This window comes from Artemia sp. Qi Xiang Cuo, chromosome 6, assembly GCF_049724085.1.
Source record: "Artemia sp. Qi Xiang Cuo chromosome 6, ASM4972408v1, whole genome shotgun sequence".
Lineage (NCBI taxonomy): Eukaryota > Metazoa > Arthropoda > Branchiopoda > Anostraca > Artemiidae > Artemia > Artemia sp. Qi Xiang Cuo.
In genome coordinates this window covers 33,988,124-34,015,168 of record NC_142799.1, presented here as the reverse complement: position 1 = coordinate 34,015,168, position 27,045 = coordinate 33,988,124, and the positions used below count along the sequence as shown (strand labels likewise).

General features: G+C 39.4%; 1 protein-coding gene across 1 annotated transcript in view; it reads right to left on the bottom strand.

Moving 5' to 3' along the window:
* LOC148951153 (uncharacterized) overlaps window positions 1-27,045 on the bottom strand; it is a 212,444-nt gene that overhangs the window by 96,369 nt on the left and 89,030 nt on the right. The window contains exon 6 of the mRNA XM_089090162.1: window positions 21,381-21,527. Within this exon, the coding sequence (XP_088946288.1) occupies window positions 21,381-21,527 (147 nt within the window). The remainder of the gene's footprint in view (window positions 1-21,380; window positions 21,528-27,045) is intronic.

The following is a 27,045-nucleotide window of genomic DNA, read 5'->3' as shown; positions in this document are numbered from 1 at the left end:
ACGTTTATGAGAAGGATATTTTGTGTTAATCAAAAATTGCTCCTTCTGACAGATAAGCTGTTATCAAAATAAAAAAATTTTACTTATATGAAACTATTTGGTATCTTTTCTAGAAAAATTCCTCCTTCAACCCGAGCAAGTGTTTTCATTGATGAAAAATATTATTTCCAAGAGAAATTTTTGTTTGTTCAGTAAAAGTGTGTTAGTAGTAGGGTAAAATATCATTACTTTGATGAGAAGGATTGTTAGTGTTAAGCAAAACTTGCTACTTCTGACAGAAAAGTTGTTATCACAATCAAAAAATGTTACTTCTAAGACTCTAAGCTAAAAAACTCTAACTCTTAACTAAAAGTAAACTAAACTAAAACTCTAAGCTAAGACTCAAAGCTAAAACTCTAATCAAACCTGAAAGTGTGTTCCCTGACATGCTGGATCTGAAAGTGTAATTTCAGAGAAATTCTTTAACCTTTTAGGGCTAACTTGGGATGAGCATTTAGGGTTCTCCAACATGCTGAACCTGAAAGTCCTACATGTCGAACCTGAAAGTGTGTTCCCTGACATGCTGGTTCTGAAAGTGTAATTTCAGATAAATTCTTTAACCTTTTAGGGCTAACTTGGGGTGAGCATTTAGGGTTCTCCAACATGTTGAACCTGAAAGTCCTTTATGTTAAACCTGAAAGTGTGTTCCCTGACATACCGAATCTGAAAGTGTAATTTCAGAGAAATTCTTTAACCATTTAGGGTTAACTTGGAATGAGCATTTAGGGTTCTCCAACATGCTGAACCTGAAAGTCTGTTCCCTGACATGCTGGATCTGAAAGTGTAATTTCAGAGAAATTCCTTAGTATTTTAGGGTTGACTCGTCTTTTTATGGAGAATTGTTAACATATCAGGTTGGTCGTCTGGTTAAAGTACCGGACTTAAGATCTGTTCCCCATACGGGTCGTGGGTTCGAACCCCTAACCAGACAATTTTTTTTATGTCCTCTTTTTCCTTGCATAAAGTCTTGTGATTTCACTGAATAAATTCTGTAAAAGGATTTATGTAGAACTTAAATTGTCAGGGCTTTAATAGATTAAATAAAAAAAACTATTTTTTTTAACTGAAAGTAAGGAGCGACGGTGGTTCGGAGGGCTCTTTGGGACCCAGGGGCACTTGGGGGCCCTTTGGAAGTCCGAGGGGGGCCGGGGGGGGGGGGAAGGGTCGGGGTCCTACCTAACCTAACCTGAAAGTGTGATTTAAGAGAAATTCTTTAACCATTTAAGGTTCACTTACCTTTTTTAGCGATTAGCATTTAGGGTTCTCCTACATGCTGAACCTGAAAGTTTGTTCCCTGACCTGTTGGATCGGAAAGTGTAATTTCAGAGAAATTCTTTAACCTTTTAGGGTTAACTTACCTTTTTATGGGTCACTATCTAGGGTTCTCCAACAAGCTGAACTTGAAAGTGTGTTCCCTAAAATGTTTAATCTGAAAGTATAATTTTCATGGCGATGGACTATTCGAAAGAATAAAAACGGTTGAGGCTTAAGATATTTATTGCTTAAACATATTTAAAAACATTTGAAAAATACATAATGACATATTAAAAAAAAAAAAAAAGCTTAATCCATTTGATAAGAGGAAGAGCAAGTTTAGGTCTTTGGATATCTGATGCATTTTTCCATGTCAGGTATCTTTTCTGGTATCCATTGAGCGAAATATCTAACTTCATCTTCTGGGTCATGTACTGAATGCAGATATCTCTCACATTTGAAGTCTTCTAAATTGAATAATGCTATGTTTTTATCACGTTTTTCTAGTAAGAGTTTATCAGTTGGCACGTTTCCTTTAACATAAACAGCTTTCACGCCAAAAAAACTGCATATTTTCTGAATTTTCTCTTGTACTTGTTTTATTTCATGGTTATTTTCATTATGTGATCGTATGGTTTTAACGTAAAAGCCATTTTGATTTATACAATTTAGTGTTGGACTCCATCTGTTTTTCTCGTACTTATACATATTGTATCTGATGTTCCATTTATGGATATGAATTTCACGTCGTTGATTGTCTAGGAGTAAGAAAGCTGCTTCGAAAATAATGCCAGTTGAGGAATATTTCAGACCAATATATTATGTGTCAATCACACCAAACATTATTATATCTGAAAAAAAGGGCTTAAATTAAATAAATATGTAATGTTTCTGAAACTCTAATAAATACAGCTCACTTTCATAGAATAAACTGAGAAGGAGGGAGTGTGTTCGAAGTTCCCAACTTGAAAACTGTGAAAATGATGGGGCAAATAAGTAACGTTTTACATTTCAGCACCCCGCCCCTCTGAGTAAATATTTGGAGGTGTCAATTTTCTGAGGAATAACTCAAAGCATTGTTATACGAACATTCAGTTTGAATATGTAAAAAGGGATTGAAGCAGGGTGTAGTAGCTTCTATCGCATTTAGAAGGGCAATGGATCAATCACCATGTGGAAATTTACCGTAAGTAAAGAGAAATCTTTGTCGAAAGCAACCTAAACTCTGAAAATCATAGTTTGATTATAATAAATTCAACTTTTCTCAGAAATAACTCAAAGCATTATTATACGAACGTTCAGTTTGAATAATATTAGCACATGTAAAAATGGTACAATTTGGGAAATTGGATATAGGTTTAATAGTGATGGATATTATGTATTGAAATTAAACATTGGGGCTGCCTCACCCTCTCTTGCTCTCTTTACAGCTGGAGGGGCCGAAATACATTCTTCATAATTTGCCTTAAAGAAGAGAAAAATTTTAGTATGATAAATAATTTCCCCCCTTTTTACAGAAGGAAAATTAGTACCCCCACTAACCATAATTTTGTCTACCCCCCCCTAAATTTAGGAAAATTAACCCACCCTAGGTCTACCCTCTCATTGAGTTAATCTTGCGATTTATTCAAGCAAAAGGCATATCAATAAAGAATATATCTTACTGCCTTTTTATTCAAATGTTATAGCTAAAATCACTAAAATTTCGAAGAGAAATGGTTAGACACTAAAGTCGAAAACAATTATCTTTTCATTTCTATTTTGTCACTATTAAAAGTGCTAACCCCCTCCCCAACAAAAATCCTGGAGTCACACTCCCCTCCCCTAAAGTGAAGACAATTAAGCCACCCTTGGTATGCCCTCTCCTTGATTTAATCTTGCAATTTATTCAAACGAAAGGCTTATCAATAAAGAATACATCTTAATACCTTTTATTCAAATGTTATAGCTAAAATCACTAAATGTCGAAGAGAAATGGTTAGACACTAAAGTCGAAAACAATTATCTTTTCATTTCTATTTTGTCACTATTAAAAGTGCTAACCCCCTCCCCCACCAAAAATCCTGGATTCACGCTCCCCTCCTGGGAATATAAGAGAAACTTTATCGAAAGAAAGCTTGAAATAATCCCGTTTCACTCTTACATGGAATTCCAATGCCCTAAATATCTATCGCTAATTTGCAGACAAAATTATTTCTCCGCTATTTTCAGACAAACACAGAATTACGTAAAAGCACTGAAAACCTAGTTTGCCTAAAACCAGCTAATGTATACAAACAGGAAAAGGGTGACAGCTAATTATAGGCCTCGCGCTGGAACCTTGTGTCAAAACCAGAGCGGGTTAATAACAACAGTGACGGATGTCTCAGTTAGAGAAAAGATTACAATATGGAAAAGCTAAATTTATCGAAAGGATAATTATTATTTGTATTTGCGAGAATTTGGTTGTAAAAAACAATGGGGGATGGGATTAGGTTTTGAGGGTATATAGAACATATTTTATGTTTTCTATCGAGTATAAAGATTGCATAGTGATGTTTGTACTAGAGTGGGAGGGGGGAGGGGATTTACCTGAATATACGGGAGGGTGACCAATGAAAATAATTTTATTTTGAAAATAAAAAAAGAAAACGGAACTTACATGGTAAATTGAGGTTGCCAATGCTTCAAGCTCATCAATATTATCCATTGTTGTATCCATTGTGTCACAATAGTTAATGATAATTTAATCACAATGCATGTCCGTTATATACGAAATCTCAAGGGCGAATTGTTATGTAAGCAAGCCCTCTGATTGGCTGAGAAGGAAACACTTGATCTAACTGTTTCCTGGAAACTCATAACATTCGCATCGAGCGTGCCCAAAACAACAACAACAACAAATGCTGTTTCCTATTTCTGGAAACTCATGACATTCGCCTCGAGCATGTACATGTCCAAAACAACAACAAATGCTGTTTTCTATTTCTGGAAACTCATGACATTCGCTGAGAGCGTGCACTTACAACAACAAATAAATCGACCTTGACATTCGCTGAGAGCGTGCACTTGCCCAAAACAACAACACCCTTAGAAATTTAGGTCATTGACCCCATTAACCACGTGTTCTCCCTAGGGACTCTATGCCCAAATTTGGTGTTAAAAAAAGTTGTAGGTGGCAGCAGGGGTGCGTGACACGAGTAGCACCTCCCTCTCTACTCGCGCAAACACGTCTTTGTAGAAAGCAGCATTGACAGTTTGTCCTTGAGGCACAAACTCGCTGTGTACCACCCCACGGTTCTCAAAAAAGACAATGAACATGGTCTTCACGTTTGACTTCGCCGTTCTCGCCTTCTTGGGGCGCGGAGACCCCTGTGTGTGCCACTCAGAACTCTGGCGTTTGGTCTCAGGGTCGTATTGGAAAACGGACCTGTATAATCTACTAAATTTGACGATATTTGCATCAAGGTCACTTGTCCCCTTGGGGGTATTTCCCCTTTTTTTGAAAATCAGAAAAAAATTTCTCAGGATTGTAGCTTTTGATGGGTAGCTTTAAATTTGATGAATTTTATATATCTGGAATCACCATAAAAAGTTTAATCTTTGATTTATATATTGTTACACAAACTCCTGTTTTAATTTTGATTACTATTATCCCAGGGTCAAAATTGGAACTTACTACAAAGGAGCACAAAAAATGATAACAAAACCTTTTTTTTTTACTATGAAAGAACTTTGAACTTCAAAGATGAGACATTTTGCTGCTTTCCTTAGGGGTTTTACTCTGTACTAGAAAAGATGCCAAAAAATCGTCCTCCGTGCCCTGGCCGGTGTCATCTTTTGCTTTCCTAGAGTCTTATGCCTTGTAATAGGAGTTACCTCCCATGATCGCAGTTGTTATTTTACATTCCTATCACTTGTGCTCATATATTATATGCTTATATGTTGTCTATGAAACAGTGCGTGGCATCAACCAGTTGGTGGTAACGAACTATAAGTAAGAAGCAACTTTTTTTTTTGACGAAATAATAAGGATTTTGAAAAAAGGCAGAGAAATTAACAAAAAGCGCGGAGCGTCTTTTTCTCGTATTTGTTTCAAAAGATTGGCACAAAGTTGATATTACCCGGAACACCTTTTTGCCGTCTATATTTCGAAAGATTGGCGCTAAGTTTGAAAAAAAAGATGAAAAAATTAACCTAAAACTAATCCAAGTACACTTAAGCGAACCATGCAAAAAAAAAAAAATGTTGACTGTAGCCCCGATAATTGTTATGTAGCACGCAAATTTGGGCAATTTTAGCACCTTAGGAGCTGACCGTGGTGGCAACCCTGCGCAATAGTTTTGAAAACTGGAAGTTTGTTTAAATACTTGGAAGTCGATTGGTGATGAAAAATTTCTCGCTCGAAAGCATTTTGGCCCTATTTGGGACAAAATTGTTGTTTTTCGGCAGAAAGTGGAAGAAAGCTCATTTGTTGTTTAAACAGAGTACTAGAACTTTAAATTTCCGTTGCAATAAACCAACTTTTCATAGTCTCTGACAATCATTCAATACAATTACCTCTGACAAAAAGAGTAAATAAAATCAAACCCGCTTCAAGACTATCTTTCTCGGTAAACCACAAAATATCGCATTTTCAGAGTGGCGAACGTGGCCCACGAGTCTTATTTGTGTAACACCCAAGCACAGCAGAAATATATATAACGAACAGTAGCGGAAAGTTTCTCCAGAAATGATACATCAAAGCACGCTAGTTCGGGAAGGTTCCTAAGCCGTCAGAGCAATAGGTCTCATAAGTTCGTCGCAATGCGCTAAACATTAGTAGTAAGTACCTATTGAATTTGCGTCCTTTATGTTCCATCCTGTGTTATTTGCGGCCTTTACGTTCCCTGGCACCTTTCCATGGCAGATTACCAAGGCAGATTATCAGACTGGTTATTAGGAAAGGTTTTTTAGGGAAAGCTGTCAATCACCCATGTGTTATCCACAGTTCCATTTTTGAAGTCTGTGGAAACAGTTTGACGGGTTCGGTGAGATTACGTTCCTTGGCGTTTGATAGACATTTGCAAAAAAGGGGTAATTAGTGATTGGATAAATTTTTAATGTGAAATCTCTGAATTAAATATTTTTGGAGCATGTACTTGACGATGGATAAAAGGGTTAAGGTGATTAGCAATTACGAGCAAGGATACCCCCACTGATTCCTGGCAGTAGGCTACGCATATCAAATTGCTGTACTGTGGGTTAGGTAACATGATTAAAAACGCTTTTACAATCGGAATTCATTGATTGACATTTGCAAAAAGGGTAATTAGTGATTGGATAATTTTTTAACGTGAAGGGTCAATTTTGGAGGGAAAACCAAAAATACTCAGAATCGAAAATAAATGGGATCTGCCTCAAGGGGAAGGCTCAGAGGCGCTTCGTCCCCCCATTTCTGAGGGCAGGGGAGGGGGTCAATTTTGGAGGGAAAATAAAAAATACTCAGAATCGAAAATAAATGGGATCTGCCTCAAGGGGAAGGCTCAGAGGCCCTTCGTTCCCCCATTTCCGAGGGCAGGTGAGGGGGGGGGTGGGGGCGCCTCAATTTTGGAAGGACACCAAAAAATGCTCAGAATCAAAAATAAATGGGATCTGCCTCAAGGGGAAGGTTCAGAGGCCCTTCGTTCCCCCATTTCTGAGGGCAGGGGAGGGGGTCAATTTTGGAGGGAAAATCAAAAATGCTCAGAATCAAAAATAAATGGGATCTGCCTCAAGGGCAAGGCTGAGAGGCCCTTCGTTCCCCCATTTCCGAGGGCAGGGGAGGGTGGGGGGAGGGGGTCAATTTTGGAGGGAAAACCAAAAATACTCAGAATCGAAAATAAATGGGATCTGCCTCAAGGGGAAGGCTCAGAGATCCTTCGTTCCCCCATTTCCGAGGGCAAGGGAGGGGGGGGGTCAATTTTGGAGGGAAAACCAAAAATACTCAGAATCGAAAATAAATGGGATCTGCCTCAAGGGGAAGGCTCAGGAGCCCGTCGTTCCCCCATTTCTGAGGGCAGGGGAGGGGGGGGGGTCAACTTTGGAGGGAAAACCAAAAATACTCGGAATCGAAAATAAATGGGATCTGCCTCAAGGGCAAGGCTCAGAGACCCTTCGTTCCCCCATTTCTGAGGGCAGGGGAGGGGGGAGGGTCAATTTTGGAGGTAAAAAAAAAAATACTCAGAAGTGACAATAAATGGATCCGGCAACACGTCCAAGGCTCAGAGCCCCCTCCGTCTTTCTGTTCTAAGGGCAGGGGAGGGGGGGGTCAATTTTGGAGGGAAAACAAAAATGCTCAGAATCGAAGATAATTTCCATTTGTCTTAGTTTTTAACGGTGCTCCTTATTTCTAGTTGAAAATACTTTTTTTTAATTTAATTGGGAATGAAAATTCAAACTCTAACATAAAGAACAAGGTATTTTGGAGGGGGTATCTGATGAAATAATTTAGGTCGTATGATCAATTTAATTTATTTTTTAAATTCAATAGTTTTTCAGTAAGGACACTCGATAACCTAAAAGTTTCTGATTAACACTTTTACCTTGAGCATCGATGTTGTTAGCAGAATTTCAAAAAGGATCGTTTATGAGGGCTGGCGTATCTGATGAAATAATTTAGTTCGTATGATCAATTTAATTTATTTTTTAATTCAGTAGTTTTTCAGTAAGGACACTCGATATACTAAAAGTGTTTGATTCAAACTTTTACCTTGAGCATCTATGTTGTTAGCAGAATTTTAAAAAAGGATCGTTTATGAGTCCTGGCGTATCTGATGAAATAGTTTAGGTCGTATGATCAATTTAATTTATTGTTTAATTCAGTAGTTTTTCAGTAAGGACACTCGATATCCTAAAAGTGTTTGATTCAAACTTTTACATTGAGCATCTATGCTGTTAGCAGAATTTTAAAAAAGGATTGTTTATGAGTGCTGGCGTATCTGATGAAATATTTTAGGTCGTATGATCAATTTAATTTATTTTTTAATTTAGTAGTTTTTCAGTAAGGACACTCGATATCATAAAAGTGTTTGATTCAAACTTTTACCTTGAGCATCTATGTTGTTAACAGAATTTCAAAAAAGATCGTTTATGAGTGCTGTCGTATCTGATGAAATAATTTAGGTCGTATGATCAATTTAATTTATTTTTTAATTCAGTAGTTTTTTTCAGTAAGGACACTCGATATCCTAAAAGTGTTTGATTCAAACTTTTACCTTGAGAATCGATGTTGTTGCGTCCCAGTCCACCAGCCTGAATGGTGGAAATACACTAGCTCAGTATTGGGGTCTTAGTCCACCTGCCTGAATGGTGGAAATCTACTAGCTCAGTATTGGGGTCTCAGTCCACCAGCCTGAATGGTGGAAATTCACTAGCTCAAAATTGGGGTCTCAGTCGACCAGCCTGAATGGTGGAAATTCACTAGCTCAGAATTGGGGTCTTAGTCCACCAGCCTGAATTGTCGAAATTCACTAGCTCAGAATTGGAGTCTTAGTCAGTGTTCAGATTGGAGCGTTGGGGTCCGACTATCTGGGCTTTATATGTCAAGGTCTGAATGCTAAGCAATGGACATGAGCTAGATTGGGACCCCATGTGAAAATGGAAAACAAAAACAAAAATCTATTGTTGGTATGTGTGTAGAGCATGGCATGGCTACCGCTAGGGCAACAGTCTAAACGTTGACGGTTTTAGGTATCCATGAATAAATTCTAAGGCGAGAGTGGAAGTTGGGACAATTTTTGGAGGTGCCCACCTCACCTGCTCAGAGTCTCAGGCAAGTGACCCTAAACTTGAAAAAGTGGAAATTGGCTCAGATTTTCTAAACTGAGCTGAGACAATGAATAGATACTATTGGGAAAGTGATTGGAGACGCTGGGCATCCGTGAACAAGTGCTAAATTGAGAGAGGAATTTTGGACAATATTTGGGGGTGCCCACCCGCCTAGAGTCTCCGGCAAGTGACCCAAAAATTTAAAAAACACACAGAGATGACCGACACAAAGAGACGAATCCCAGATAGAGAGTACAAACACATAGAAATGACACAGAGAGACAACACATGCACAGAGATGATACACACACACACACACAGAGTCAACACACACATAGAGACGATATACACACACATAAATGACAAACAAACATAGATACGACAAAAACAAAGAGACGTCACACACACACAGAGACGACACACACAGAAAAACAACACACACAGAGAGACAACACACACACACAGAGACAAGATCCACACAGAGACAACACACACAGAGACGACAAACACACAGAGACGACTTACACATAGAAACGACACACACACAGAGACGACAAACACACACAGACTACACACATACAGAGACGACATACACACAGAGACGACACACTCATAGTGACGACTTACACATAGAGACGACACACACAAAGAGACGACAAACACACAGAGACGACACACATAGAGAAACGACACACACACAGAGACGACAAACACACAGAGACAACACACACACACAGATACGAAACACACATAAAGACAACTCAGAAATAGAGATGACAGACACACAGATACGAAAAACCCACAGAGACGACACATGCACAGAGACGACACACAAACACAGAGTCCACTCACACACAGAGAGGACAAACACACAGAGACGACAGACACAAAGAGACGAGTCACACACAGAGAGGACAAACACACAGACACGACACATAGAGACGACACAAGCACAGAGACGATACACACAAACAGAGTCAACACACACAGAGAGACGATACACACACACAGAAATGAAAAACACACATAGAGACGACACACACACAAAGACGTCACACACACACAGATACGAAACACACATAGAGACGACACACACATAGAGACAACACACACATAGAGACAACATCTATACAGAGACGACACACACACACACAGAGAGACGACACACACACAGAGACGGCACACTCAAAGTGACGACTTACACATAGAGACGACACACACACAGAGACGACAAGCACACAGAAACGACACACACACACACACAGAGAGACGACACACACATACAGTCTAACCGTTGACGGTTTTAGGTATCCGTGAATAAGTTCTAAGGCGAGAGTGGAAGTTGGGACAGAAACGACACATAGAGACAACACTTGCACAGAGACGATACACACACACAGAGTCAACACACACAGAGAGACGAGACATGGCGTATCTGATGAAATAATTTAGGTCGTATGATCAATTTAATTTTTTTTTTAATACAGTAGTTTTTTTTAGTAAGGACACTCAAGACAACACGCACACAGAGAGAACACACACACACAGATACGAAACACACACAGAGACGACACACACACAGAGACGACATACTCAAAGTGACGATTTAGACATAGACACGACAGACACACACACACACATACACAGAGACGACAAACACACAGAGACGACACACATAGAGAGACGACACACACACACACACACAGATACGAAACACACAAAGGGACTTAATTCAGTAGTTTTTTTCAGTAAGGACACTCGATATCCTAAAAGTGTTTGATTCAAAGTTTTACCTTGAGAATCAATGTTGTTGGGTCCCAGACAACTAGCCTGAATGGTGGAACTACACTAGCTCAGTAGTGGAGTCTTAGTCCAACGGCCTGAATGGTGGAAATCCACTATCTCAGGATTCGGGTCTCAGTCCACCAGCATGAATGGTGGAAATTCACTAGCTCAGAATTGGGGTCTTAGTCCACCAGCCTGAATGGTGGAAATTCGCTAGCTCAGAATTGGGATCTTAGCCCACCAGCCTGAATGGTTGAAATTCACTAGCTCAGAATTGGGGTCTTAGTGTTCAGATTGGAGCGTTGGGGTCCGACTATCTGGGCTTTATTTGTCAAGGTCTGAAAGCTAAGCGATGGACATGAGCTCGATTGGGACCCCATTGTGAAAATGGAAAACAAAAAACAAAAATATATTGTTGGTATGTGTGTGTAGAGCATGGCATGGTTACCGCTAGGGCAACAGTCTAATGGCGTATCTGATGAAATAATTTAGGTCGTATTATCAATTTAATTTTTTTTTTTTTTAATACAGTAGTTTTTTTTTATTAAGGACACACAAGACAACACGCACACAGAGAGAACACACACACACACAGATACGAAACACACACACAGACGACACACACACACAGACGACATACTCAAAGTGACGACACACATAGAGAGACGACACACACACACAGAGATTTGTTGGGTCCCAGACCACTAGCCTGAATGGTGGAAATACACTAGCTCAATATTGGGGTCTTCGTGCACCAGCCTGAATGGTCGAACTCTACTAGTTCAGGAGTCGGGTCTCAGTCCACCAGCCTCAATGCTGGAATTCACTAGCTCAAACTTGGGGTCTCAGTCGACCATCCTGAATGGTGGAAATTCACTATCTCAGGATTGTGGGTCGTAGTCCACCAGCCTGACGTGTTGAAATTCACGATCAGAAAATTGGGGTATTAGTCAGTGTCCAGAGTGGAGCGTTGGGGTCCGACTATCTGGGCCTTATATGTCAAGGTCTGAATGCTAAGCGATGGACATGAGCTCGATTGGGACCCCATTGTGAAAATGGAAAACAAAAAACAAAAATATATTGTTGGTATGTGTGTGTAGAGCATGGCATGGTTACCGCTAGGGCGACAGTCTAATGGCGTATCTGATGAAATAATTTAGGTCGTATGATCAATTTAATTTTTTTTTTTTTAATACAGTAGTTTTTTTTTAGTAAGGACACTCAAGACAACACGCACACAGAGAGAACACACACACACACAGATGCGAAACACACACAGAGACGACACACACACAGAGACGACATACTCAAAGTGACGACTTACACATAGAGACGACACACACACACACACACACACACAGATACGACAAACACACAGAGACGAGACACATAGAGAGACGACACACACACACAGAGAGACGACAAACACACAGAGACAACAACATACAAACACACATACAAAGAGACGACACACACACACACACACAGATACGAAACACACAAAGAGACTCTATGTGTCTCGTCTCTGTGTGTTTGTCGTCTCTGTGTGTGTGTGTGGGTGTGTGTGTGTCGTCTCTATGTGTAAGTCGTAACTTTGAGTATGTCGTCTGTGTGTGTGTGTCGTCTCTGTGTGTTTTTCTTATCTGTGTGTGTGTGTGTTCTCTCTGTGTGCGTTTTGTATTGAGTGTCCTTACTAAAAAAAAAACTACTGTATTAAAAAAAAAAAAATTAAATTGATCATACGACCTAAATTATTTCATCAGATACGCCATTAGACTGTTTTTTACGCCATTAAGTCTCTTTGTGTGTTTCGTATCTGTGTGTGTGTGTGTGTGTCGTATCTTTGTGTTTGTCGTCTCTGTGTGTGTGTGTCGTCTCTCTATGTGTGTCGTCTCTCTATGTGTCTCGTCTCTGTGTGTTTGTCGTCTCTGTGTGTATGTGTGTGTCGTCTCTATGTGTAAGTCGTCACTTTGAGTATGTCGTCTCTGTGTGTTTGTCGTCTCTGTGTGTGTGTGTGTCGTCTCTATGTGTAAGTCGTCACTTTGAGTATGTCGCATCTGTGTGTGTGTCGTCTCTGTGTGTGTTTCGTATCTGTGTGTGTGTTCTCTCTGTGTGCGTGTTGTCTTGACTGTCCTTACTAAAAAAAAACTACTGTATTAAAAAAAAAATTAAATTGATCATACGACCTAAATTATTTCATCAGATACGCCATTAGACTGTCGCCCTAGCGGTAACCATGCCATGCTCTACACACACATATCAACAATATATTTTTGTTTTTTGTTTTCCATTTTCACAATGGGGTCCCAATCGAGCTCATGTCCATCGCTTAGCATTCAGACCTTGACAAATAAAGCCCAGATAGTCGGACCCCAACGCTCCAATCTGAACACTGACTAAGACCCCAATTCTGAGCTAGTGAATTTCAACCATTCAGGCTGGTGGACTAAGACCCCAATTCTGAGCTGGCGAATTTCCACCATTCAGGCTGGTGGACTAAGACCCCACTTCTGAGCAAGTGAATTTCTACCATTCAGGCTGGTGGACTGAGACCCCAATACTGAGATAGTGGATTTCCACCATTCAGGCCGGTGTACTAAGACCCCAATACTGAGATAATGGATTTTCACCATTCAGGCTGGTGGACTGGGACCCAACAACATTGATTCTAAAGGTAAAAGTTTGAATCAAACACTTTTAGGATATCGAGTGTCCTTACTGAAAAAAACTGCTGAATTGAGTCTCTTTGTGTGTTTCGTATCTCTGTGTGTGTGTGTGTGTGTTGTCTCTGTGTGTTTGTCGTCTCTCTGTGTGTGTGTGTCGTGTATCTTTGTGTCTCGTCTCTGTGTGTGTGTCTTTTCTGTGTGTGTGTGTGTGTGTGTGTGTGTCGCCTCTATGTCTTTATAGTCACTTTTTGTTTGTGGTGTGTGTGTTTGTGTTGTCTCTGTGTGTGTTTCGTATCTGTGTGTGTGTTCTCTATGTGTGCGTGTTTTCTTGAATGACATTACTAAAAAAAACTACGGGAATAAAAAAATAAATTAAATTGATAAGACAATATAAATTATTTAATCAGATATGCCATGTCTCGTCTCTCGGTGTGTGTTGACTCTGTGTGTGTGTATCGTCTCTGTGCAAGTGTTGTCTCTATGTGTCGTTTCTGTGTGTTTGTCCTCTCTGTGTGTGATTCGTCTCTTTGTGTCTGTCGTCTCTGTGTTTGTCCTCTCTGTGTGTGAGTGGACTCTATGTGTGTGTGTCGTCTCTGTGCATGTGTCGTCTCTGTGTGTGTTTCGTATCTGTGTGTGTGTTGTCTCTGGGTGTTTGTCGTCTCTGTGTGTGTGTCGTCTCTGTGTGTGTGTCGTCTCTTTGTCTGTGTTGTCTCTATGTGTGTGTCGTCTCTGTGTGTGTGTGTGTGTGCGTGTGTCTTGTGTGTTTTCTTGTCGTCTCTGTGTGTGTGTCGTATATATTTGTTATTCGTAACATTGTTTGTTCCTTCTATTTGTGTGTTTCGTCTCTGTGTGTGTGTGTGTGTGTGTCGTCTCTGTATGGATTTTGTCTCTGTGTGTGTGTTGTCTCTATGTGTGTTTCGTCTCTATGTGTGTTCCGTATCTGTGTGTGTGTGACGTCTCTGTGTGTGTGTCGTCTCTATGTGTGTTTGTCATTTCTGTGTGTGTGTCTCGTCTCTCTGTGTGTGTTGACTCTGTGTGTGTGTGTGTCGTCTCTGTGCATGTGTCGTGTCTATGTGTCGTTTATGTGTGTTTGTCCTCTCTGTGTGTGATTCGTCTCTTTGTGTCTGTCGTCTCTGTGTGTTTTTCCTCTCTGTGTGAGTTGACTCTGTATGTGTGTGTCTTCTATGTGAATGTGTCGTCTCTGTTGGTTTCTCGTATCTGTGTGTCTGTCATCTCTATGTCTGCGTTGTATCTATGTGTGTGTCATCTCTGTATGTGTATGTCATGTCTGTGTGTTTGTCCTCTCTGTGCGTGTGTCGTCTTTGTGTGTGTTTCGTATCTGTGTGTGTGTGTTGTCTCTGTGTGTTTTTCGTCTCTGTGTGAGTGTCGTCTCTCTCTGTTTGTAGTCTCTTTGTGTTTGTCGTCTCTGTGTGTGATTCGTCTCTTTGTGTAAGTCGTCTCTGTGAGTGAGTCGTCTCTGTGTGTGTGTCGTCTCTCTTTGTGTGTCGTCTCTGTGTTTTTGTCGTCTCTGTGTGTGTGTCGTATCTTTGTGTAAGTCGTCACTTTGAGTGTGTCGTCTCTGTGTGCGTCGTCTCTGTGTGGATCTTGTCTCTGTGTGTGTGTGTTGTCTCTATGTGTGTGTCGTTTCTATGTGTGTTTCGTCTCTGTGTGTGTGTGACGTCTCTTTGTATGTGTCGTCTCTATGTGTGTTTGTCATTTCTGTGTGTATGTCTCGTCTCTCTGTGTGTGTTGACTCTGTGTGTGTGTGTGTATCGTCTCTGTGCATGTGTCGTCTCTATGTGTCGTTTCTGTGTTTTTGTCCTCTCTGTGTGTGATTCGTCTCTTTTTGTTTGTCGTCTCTGTGTGTTTTTTAAATTTTTGGGTCACCTGCCGGAGACTCTGGGCGGGTGGGCACCCCCAAATATTGTCCCAAATTCCTCTCTCAATTTAGCACTTGTTCACGGATGCCCAGCGTCTCCAATCACTTTCCCAATAGTATCTATTCATTGTCTCAGCTCAGTTTAGAAAATCTGAGCCAATTTACACTTTTTCAAATTTAGGGTCACTTGCCTGAGACTCTGGGCAGGTGAGGTGGGCACCTCCAAAAATTTGTCCCAACTTCCACTCTCGCCTTAGAACTTATTCACGGATACCTAAAACCGTCAACGGTTAGACTGTTGCCCTAGCGGTAACCATGCCATGCTCTACACACATACCAACAATATATTTTTGTTTTTTGTTTTCCATTTTCACAATGGGTTCCCAATCGAGCTCATGTCCATCGCTTAGCATTCAGACCTTGACATATAAAACCCAGATAGTCGGACCCCAACGCTCCAATCTGAACACTAACTAAGACTCCAATTCTGAGCTAGTGAATTTCAACTATTCAGGCTGGTGGAATAAGACCCCAATTCTGAGCTAGTGAATTTCCACCATTCAGGTTGGTGGACTGAGACCCCAATACTGAGCTAGTGAATTTCCACCATTCAGGCTGGTGGACTAAGACCCCAATTCTGAGCTAGTGAATTTTCACCATTCAGGCTGGTAGACTGGGACCCAACAACATCGATTCTCAAGGTAAAAGTTTGAATCAAACACTTTTAGGATATCGAGTGTCCTTACTGAAAAAAAAACTACTGAATTAAAAAATAAATTAAATTGATCATACGACCTAAATTATTTCATCAGATACGACAGCACTCATAAACGATCTTTTTTGAAATTCTGTTAACAACATAGATGCTCAAGGTAACAGTTTGAATCCAACACTTTTAGGATATCGAGTGTCCTTACTGAAAAACTACTGAATTAAAAAATAAATTAAATTGATCATACGACCTAAATTAATTCATCAAATACGCCAGTACTCATAAACGATCCTTTTTTGAAATTCTGCTAACAGCATCGATGCTCAAGGTAAAAGTTTGAATCAAACTCTTTTAGGATATCGAGTGTCCTTACTGAAAAACTACTGAATTAAAAAATAAATTAAATTGATCATACGGCCTAAATTATTTCATCAGATACGCCAGCCCTCATAAACGATCCTTTTTTGAAATTCTGCTAACAACATCGATGCTCAAGGTAAAAGTTTGAATCAAACACTTTTAGGATATCGAGTGTCCTTACTGAAAAACTACTGAATTAAAAAATAAATTAAATTGATCATACGAACTAAATTATTTCATCAGATACGCCAGCCCTCATAAACGATCCTTTTTGAAATTCTGCTAACAACATCGATGCTCAAGTTAAAAGTTTTAATCAGACACTTTTAGGATATTGAGTGTCCTTACTGAAAAACTATTGAATTTAAAAAATAAATTAAATTGATCATACGACCTAAATTATTTCATCAGATACCCTCTCCAAAATACCTTGTTCTGTATGTTAGAGTTTGACTTTTCATTCCCAATTAAATTAAAAAATAAGCATTTTCAACTAGAAATAAGGAGCATCGTTAAAAACTAAGACGAATGGAAACTATCTTCAATTATGACCATTTTTGTTTCCCCTCCAACATTGACCCCCCCCCCTCCCCTGCCCTCAGCCATGGGGGACCGGGAGGCCTCTGGGCCTTCCCCGTGAGGCACATCCCATTTATTTTTGATTCTGAGTATTTTTGGTTTTCCCTCCAAAATTGACCCTCCCCCCTCCCCTGCCCTCAGAAATGGGGGAACGAAGGGTCTCTGAGCCTTGCCCTTGAGGCAGATCCCATTTATTTTTGATTCAGAGTATTTTTGGTTTTCCCTCCAAAGTTGACCCCCCCCCCTCCCCTGCCCTCAGAAATGGGGGAACGAAGGGCCTCTGAGCCTTCCCCTTGAGGCAGATCCCATTTATTTTTGATTCGGAGTATTTTTGGTTTTCCCTCAAAAATTGACCCCCCCCTCCCCTGCCCTCGGAAATGGGGGAACGAAGGGCCTCTGAGCCTTCCCCATCAGGCAGATCCCATTCATTTTCGATTCTGAGTATTTTTGGTTTTCCCTCCAAAATTGACCCCCATCCCCCCCTCCCCTGCCCTCAGAAATGGGGGAACGAAGGGCCTCTGAGCCTTCCCCTTGGGGCAGATCCCATTTATTTTCGATTCTGAGTATTTTTGATTTCCCCTCTTAAATTGACCCCCTCCCCTGCCCTCAGAAGTGGGGTGACGAAGGTCCTCTGCGCCTTCCCCGTGTGGCAGATCGCGTTTTTGTTCAATTCGGTTATTTTTGTGTTTTCCCTCCACAATTTACCCCCCGCCCCCCCCTCCCCTGCCCTCAGAAATGGGGGAACGAAGGGCTTCTGAGCCTTCCCCTTGGGGCAGATTCCCGTTTATTTTAGATTCTGAGTATTTTTTATTTTCCCTCCAAAATTGACCCCCTCCCCTGCCCTCAGAAATGGGGGGACGAAGGGCCTCTGAGCCTTCCCCTTGAGGCAGATCCCATTTATTTTCGATTCTGAGTATTTTTGGTTTTCCCTCAAAAATTGACCCTTCACGTTAAAAAATTATCCAATCAATAATCACCCCTTTTTGCAAATGTCAATTAATGAACTCCAATTGTAAAAGCGTGTTTAATCATGTTACCTAACCCACAGTACAGCAATTTGATATGCGTAGCCTACTGCCAGGAACCAGTGGGGGGATCCTTGCTCGTAATTGCTAATCACCTTAACCCTTTTATCTATCGTCAAGTACATGCTCCAAAAATATTTTATTCAGAGATTTAACGTTAACAAATTATCCAATCACTAATTACCCCTTTTTTCCAAATGTCTATCAAACGCCAAGGAACGTAATCTCACCGAACACGTCAAACTGTTTCCACAGACTTCAAAAATGGAACTGTGGATAACACATGGGTGATTAACAGCTTTCCCTAAAAAACCTTTCCTAATAACCAGTCTGATAATCTGCCTTGGTAATCTGCCATGGAAAGGTGCCAGGGAACGTAAAGGCCGCAAATAACACAGGATGGAACATAAAGGACGCAAATTCAATAGATACTTACTTCTAACATTTGTCATTGCGTGTGCGCAATGACAAATCAATGCAAACTTACATACATGGCGTGTATTTAAAACTGGACCAGAAGCGCCTAATTCGAACCAGAAGGATGGCAAAATTCAGATTTTCCAAGACAAAAAGTGGTTTTCATTGGCTGTCAACGACGCTTTGACTAAGAGCATAAAATACCGCTTTCCCTTTCAATAACTTTAAGTAAGTGGAAAAGGCCTTCGATTAGTTAAAAGTGGTATCATGCCATCACTTTCATCCAATCAAAGGTTATTTTACAATCTTCCCAAGCAAGCGTATTTCACCACACTTCCTTTAGCTCTCATTCCACCCCAGAGTACAGTAAGTAGTGTTCCCTTAGCAGAAAAGTCTTTGTTTTCTTTCCCCATGCAGTGAGACTGAGATTTCTTGTAGTATTTCTCAGCGTTCAGGCAGCCGTTTAGTTGATAGTTTTGGTTTGTGTAACAATATCCTTAAAAAAAATTGGTCAGTTTGTTTCTAACCCCATTTCATACATAGCTAACCTCTCTCTTTCTTCTGATGTTTTTCCTCATTTATTTAAAGTTGCTAATGTTGTACCCTTGCATAAAAAGGTGATTCATCTCTAATTTCAAACTACAGACCTATTTCTCTTCATCCCGTCACCTCTAAGGTTGTTGAAAAAGTAGTGTCTCATAGACTCTCTTCATTTGTAATTAGTACTAATACGACTGCAGGAAATTCTCTCGTAACTAACCATCAGTATGGTTTTCGTCCCACTTTCTTTACCTTGTATGCACTTTGCATCAGGAGTTTTTGCGTGTTAATCTGGACAAGGGCTTGTGTGTTATGGGTCTATTTCTTGACTTTTCAAAGGCATTTGATATGGTCAACCACTCTGTTCTTTTGCCTAAACTATATTTATTTGGAATGCATGGAGTCCCACTATAATGGCCAAGGTCTTACCTCTCAGGGATATCTCAGCATGTTTCGGTTAATGGTACTTCTTCCTCTTCTTTCCCTATATTGAAAGGTGTCCCACAGGGCTCTGTGCTTGGACCACTTGTGGACCACTTTTTGATTTAGATTAATGATCTTGTTGATGGTCTTCATCCCTATGTTCACCCTATTCTTTTTACTGATTACACTAATTTTTAATTACTGCAGTGGACCTATCATCTGCCACTTCTGTAGCTCAAGTCCTTCTTGATAAAGTAAAGGCTTGGTGCTGGTCAAACGGTAAGGCTCTCAACAGCCGGAAGAGTGCCATTGTACATTTCAGGACCCCTTATCGTACGAGAGACATACAGGAGCCAATCATCCAAACTTATGGGGACGATATTTTACCAAAAGCTACTATTGTGAAATTTCTTGGTGTGCATCTTGACTATTTTCTTTCTTTTAAACTCCATATTACTCACAGCCGTTCCCTCAGCCTCCACCAGTCCTCAATGATCGATAGATAGATTTATTCACAAGAAAAGCCAAATTGTGCCATGGTGACCGGCCTGTTGCACCGGGTTAACTCATTTCTTCCCCCAGATGTTATGCTTTTTTTATAATACTTTTATTTTTCCTTACCTTCCTTATTGCTGCTCTGTCTGGTTTAGTACTAATACATCTCTTCTCTGCTCACTTCAAAGAGCCCAAAATAGGGCAGTGAAGGCTACTTTTCTTCTCCCTCGGCTTTACCCTTCCTCTGATCTTTATAATCATACTACAATCGCTCCGCTGGATCGTATTTGTAGGTAAAAGTAATCTTTATTTAGCACATTCTGCTTTTCTAGTTAAATTTCCACCGCCTCTGCAGCAGTTTTTCTCACGGACAGGCTCAGGTAGGTACTCTTCTTTCTTGCGTAGTTCTTCACGCAGATTTATTTTACCGAAACGATCATCAACAGCAGTTGAGAGTTTTCCTGTTTATCAATCAATTCTATTATGGAACTCCATCCCTCTTGATGTCCCTCTATTTCTTTCTGAAAAGGCAGTTTCTCGTCAGCTCTTTCCAGTTTAGTAATTTTTCTCTTTTTTTATTCTTTCCACATTTATATGTCTCTCTTCTCTTCTTTTAAAATCATTTTTAGTTATACGTCAAATCTCCTTCTAAATCTCTTATCTGTTAAATATCCTATCTGTTTCCTTGTCTTGTTCAGGTTTTTTTTTTTGTTCATTGTATGTGTTTTATAAAAGTGTTTTATTTTGTTTTTTTGTGGCCCATTACAAGCAAAGCTTCTTGGACTTAGTAAACGCTTCAAGTTTGTAATAGTTTTTCTTTTAATATTAGTAAATTGATTGATTGATTGATTGATTGACTCTTTGAGATTTGAGATTAGATTTGAGAGCCCAGGGTTGAAAGAGGAAGGGCAATTCTGACAAAATTGCAAATGAAAAATAAAAATAACAGCAATGAAAAATAACAAAACAAGATAATAAAATAATTCTTTAGAAACAAAATTACTGAAACCTAACCCAACCCAACCTACCCCCCCCCCTGCCCCTAATGTGCAAATATATAGCCCAAATTATAAAATTCCAATGTATTCTGTCTAAGTCCATTGCATTGCATCATCCATCACTTGTTTTTGTAGCTACGAAACAAGTTTTCTGAGCAGTGGCGGATCCAGGGGGGCAAGGGGGGCGCGCCCCCCTAACGTCGTCTAAAGTAGCGTAATTTACTTAATTAACGCAAGTTCGCGTTTATTAAACTTCCTCCTAACGCATGTTTATCGGATCAACCTATTTGGCCCCCCCCCCTCCCCCTAAGAAAAGTCCTGGATCCGTCCCTGTTTCTGAGATGTAACCTAAGCGTAATTCTTGAATGTGTTTCCAATAACCGATAAGTACCGAGAAGTAGGGCAATAAAACTATAGACTACTATTACAGGAAACACTTACTCATTTCTCCTTTCAGTCGACACTTCGGGCACTGTCTCGATTATTTCCCCTTCTGACAGTGATCCACTTGGTGACCGTTCAAATGTCTTAGGTGATGAATATGCCAACGTCACAGCATTAGTCCTTAACCAGCTTTGGACCTTTTCTCTGTAAGACAAATTACGTAAAAGAACCATTAAACATGTTTTCAAGCACTTCTGATTTCACAAACACGTTGTTTTGTTACTCATGTCCACTCGCAACGCGATCAAAATAGGAAGCAATACCACGCCGTTGTACATTCGTCCCTAAAGGTGCACGAAGCCAATTCAGATTAACCGTTTCATATAGACGATCTTTTTAAGCGGCGTTCACAGGCGTGTCTAGCTAGGATCCCATGTCTAGACACATCTCTAGCCAGAATCCAATGTCTAGGCAACGACCGTTCACATGTAAAATTCGGTGCTTAGCTAAAACTACAAATTTAGTTTCAAATTGTCATTTCTAGCCAATCAACAGAGCTTACGCGGGCAAAACTATAAAATATTACAATCACAGTTTTCGCTGACACGTTATAGTCGATGAGATAAGCAAAGCAATTGCTAGTGAGTATTTTACAGTCTTGCTCTTTGCAGTAAGTTTGTAAAAAATGAAAAAAACAATTAAGGAGAAAACAAAAATTTAATACTAGTTAACAAAATAATGTTGACAAAAATGAAAAAAACATAGGATCTTAAAACTTTCTGATTGGCTACAATCGAGAATACTAGACAACGAGCTCTAGAGGCTAGAACACAATGTCTAGCCTAGCACCTTGTCTAGGATGTCCAGCTAGGTGTCATATTTACTTGTGAACGGTCGTTGCCTAGACATTAAATTCTGGCTAGACACGTGTTTAGACATGGGATTCTAGCTAGACATGCTTCTGAACGCTGGTTTAAGCTCCAATTACCTAAATTGATTTATTTCACAGATTCATGTACTACCGTAATTGCATCTACCGTAATAATAACAAATGTGCAATTGTGGAGGAGGGCCGGTGGACCTTTGCGCAAGTGAGAGGAGTGTGCTTGAACCTCAAAACGTGCGTTTTTATATCCAAATTTTTCAACTCTCCCCGAAACTTCGGATAAATGTAGAAGGAGGTTTGGCGGTAGTGGAAATTAATCTTCCTTGATTCTCGAGAATGTTTTAGACAAAACCCGGAATATGGGCTCTGCAGGATGATAGCGCCTCTCTTATTGTAAACAATCTTTTTCTACGGAACATAATAAATTATATTCACATGATGGGTTGTAAAAAAGGTAGCGGTGGATTAACAATGCAATTGAAGCCCGTCAAAACTAGCCTTGAAAACCTTGCAACCCTATTATTAATTTCTGATAACTCATACGCCCCCTTCCAATAAACATTTGGAGGGGTATGTTTTTTCACGGGCGAATACCCTTATCAAAGCATTGTAATGCGAATATTAAACTTGGCTGTAGAAAATAGGAGGTTGAAGGAGGAAGTGATAGCCTCCTTGACATTTAAAGGAGGCTTGGATCAAACACCTCGTAGCAACGAACTATAAATAAGGAGCCACTCTTGTCGATAAAAACTGAAACTCGAAAAAACGAAAGTTTTTACTAAAATGTATGCAGCAACAAAACATATTTTTCATGTTGATCCAAAATGTGTTAATTTGAAAGTTGCCCCTCATTATTGATATTAGCATATGAAATATTGTTATAATTTTAGAAATACGAATTAAACTCCCTCAGAAAAAGGGCCAATCTTGATGAAAATTAAATAATAATAAAACAAGTTTTTTCAAATGAGAGCTAGGAGCAACATTAAAATTCAAAACGAACAGAAATTATTCTGTATATGAAGGGATTATCCCCTCCTCAGTACCTTGATCTTCACCCTAAAGTTTTTAGCACTTATAACAAGCTTCCCATTCAAACTAAACGTCACTTGTGTTTCAGGAGTCGTTCTTAAAAAAATGGGACAAACAGTCACATTTTAGCGTAAAAAGCAAGGTATTGAGGAATGGGCAACCCCTTCATATACGGAGTAATTTCTGTTTGTTTTGAGTTTTAATGTTGCTCCTAACTTTCAGATGAAAAACTTGTTTTTTTTATTTAATTTCTGATCCTTTTTCAAATAATGCCAGTGAATCTGGCTCACCCTCCATGAAAAATTCCTCCCCTCACGGGAAACTTCTCCTTGAAAGGTTCCTGCCACGAAAAATACTCCCCCTAAATTTCCTTCCGGACAAAACCATCCTCGCTGAAAATCCCCCCCCCGACCCGCCGTGAAATTTCTTGCAGAAGCCTGAAAACTTATCCTTAGCATACTTTCATTTGGAAAAAGACTTTGAGCTCTAATCGTTTTTCGATCACTCCGGAAATCTTCCCTTCCATGGAAATTTTTTCACGAAAATCAAAACACGCTGAAAATTTCCCCCGGACAGTTTGCCCGGAACATCTCCGCATGCAAAATTGAGTAAGACAAAAGAGAAAGTAAGACAAATAAAAAGAATTGTGAATAGGAATTCTGTCAAATCACCCCAGTGTAAAATTTCCCCTGGAAATTTCCCTCCCCAGAGAAAACTATCCCTATGAAAATGTATCCCAATCACAAAATCTCCCCCCCCCCCCAAAATGTCTGTGTATTTCCCATGTTACCTTCAAAGGCTTAGTTTTGGGACCTTTCAACTATGCTGAGCAAAATTGCTATCTCAAAATTTTGATCGAACGATTTTGGGAAAAAAAAAGACCTGGGAGGGGAGCTAGTTGCCCTCCAATTTTTTGGGCCATTAAAAAGGGCCCTGGAAATTTTAATTTCCTTTCAAATAAGCCCTCTCTCAATGCTATAGGGCCATTGGTTTTACACGATCACCCCTGAAAAAAAAAACAAAAAAAACACATCCATGATCTTTCTTCAGGCAAAAATACAAAATTCCATATTTTTTCAGATAGGAGCTTGGAGCCTCTACAGTAGGATTCTCTAATACGTTGAATCTGATGAGCTGATTTTCATTAAATTTCTGACTTTTAAGGGCTCTTTTTCAAAATCAGGCACATTTTCTAAGGCTCGTAACTTTTTATGGGTAATACTAAGCTTAATAAATCTTATTTATTTGGAATCAGCATAATAATCTGATTCTTTTGATATGTCTATTGATATCAAGATTCGAATTTTTAGAGTTTGTTTACGGTTGAGTCATGTCGCTCCTTACTTACAGTTCGTTTCCACGAACTGTTTGATTATGCAATGAAAGTCAACATGTATGAGAGGCCTAAAGCAACCATCGAAAAATCTGAAACTTATCATTTTTATGAAAACTTTTATAGCGGATTAAAAATACTTTTTATTCCATACCAACGACTCTTGTCTTTGAGCACTAGTTCTTAAAGAACTGAGTCAGAAAGCAGTCCCCCTCACAAACAGGTTCATTACTCTTCATTTTAAGTTTTAATATCACTCCTTACTATTTATTTTTACAAGTTTCTAGACAAAATTTTATTCAAAATTTTATTTTAGTTGTCAAAACACTATATATATATATATATATATATATATATATATATATATATATATATATATATATATATATATATATATATATATATATAAAATCTTTCCACATTGAAGTCTCCTTGGCCAAATGTTGCATGGATGTACCAAGCCAGTCAGGAAAAAAACAGGTTTGGGTCCCGTTTACACGCACCTATTCCCCAAGTTTAATTTCTTTTTGTATATTGAAGCTCCCTTGGCCCGGGGACTTTAGGTTGTTAAGTTTCAAGACATTCGGACGAATGACTTAAATAACTTTCATTCAGAAAAGGTTTTTTGGTATTTTTTTCAGGCTTCATTTTTGGTGACACCCGGATTTTCTTCAGTTTCCTTTTCAAATTCCCTGGCCCAAAAGGCTTAATGATATAATTTTTCAATATGATATGGAAAAAATTTATATCGAGCAAGCCAATTTGTTTTTCTGCATTGTGCCCCCCTTAGCCAAAGCCCCGTGTTCCGAACATTTTTTTTTTTTTTGACAAATTAGTCTAAACTTGCCTCGGACACTTACAGCTGTAAGTTTAAAACGGATCAGAGACAAAGAGTTTTCGGCTCATTTTGGCGCCCCATAACGTCTTCCCCCTCCCAACAGAAATACCCACCTTTTCCACTAAAAACTTGTCTGTAAGCAACGGACAATTTGCATAGCTTAGGGCCATTGCCCCTGAAGATACATGAGTCACGTCAACCAAAGAAGGATACTTACTAAACCTCTCAACTTTTCTAAGAAAAAAAACTATCTGGATATTTTGATCCGATGCCACGGTCGATTACAGGGATGCTTTGGGGGAAAAGAGCAGTAGATGAGGGCCGATTATCTCCAATAAATTTAGACTCTCAGAAAGTGCATAGAATTTTCAATTTCTAATCGAATGAAGCTACTTGCAAGCTTCTACGACCAACCTTTCCTTACAAAATGGTCGAGGAAAAAACATATTGTTGCAGCTACCGCTGCAACCATGATATGTTTTAAGACTTAATGGTAAAATGTTATTTCCAAACAAATTTAGAGGAATTTCAAAAAATAGCCTGAAATCCCTTTAAAAATAGCGTCGGATCGAAACAAACAGTACACCAATAATAAGAATAATTTATTTATTACCCACTATAAAAAAGAAGCGGAGTACACCAAGAACAAAAAAAAAAAAAAAAAAAAAAAAACTCACACACTTAACAATCATTTACATAAAACGACGTAAATTATGGTGCGCAGTAACACCTGCAGATAACGACAGCTTTCCCGCAAGCCCAGTCACTTTTTCCCGTAAATCAGGGAGGCCGAATCGCGATATTAGATGCCGGTTCCGGAACCACGGAGGGAGACACAAAAGGTACCGAGAAAGTTTAAAATAATAAGTCTGGATAGATTTCAGATCTTTAGGCTTCAGAATTGGAAGAAAACCAGATAAAAAAAAGAATAGAATGATCGCAAAATGAAGAATATAATTTCCCAAGCACTTTTCTATTGTACCTCCCTCTATTTGCAACAATTTTTGATTATCCTATCTGAATTTTTTTTGTTTTGCATAAGAAACTGTCAGAGCCCGAAGTGTTTTGAGATTATTAGTAATGTGAAGACCAAGCCACCGAAAAGAAGAGACACAGGGAATAGAGAAAAAACCATAGTTAAGAGGGAGACTCGTACTCGAATTAAATGAAGTATATTCGCACTTATCAACGTTCAACATAAGCGCAATCCATCTGAACTGGTCTGAGATCAGGCTGACAGAATGTGAGAGTCCAGCCCTAGAACGACTGACAAGGAAAACATCGTCCGCATAAACAAGATACGAGACATCAATTCCATCAGAAATGAAACTCGAAGGCAAGGATGAAAGGATCGGAGCAATATATAACTTAAATATTGTTGAATAATGCACACCACATTGACGGACCGCACGCCGAAGAAAGAGCTTTTAATCAGAAACTACTCCATTACATTTTACCCGAATAAAAGAGTTAGAATACCAATATCATAACAAAACTACACTAGAAAGGTTAATATTATTGGAAAAATGGGAATAGAGTGAATGTGAGTGGACTATACTATCGAAGGCTTTCAAAAGATCAAGAGCACAGATATGAAGAGGAGATATATCTTTAACAGATAGCAGCAGGAGGG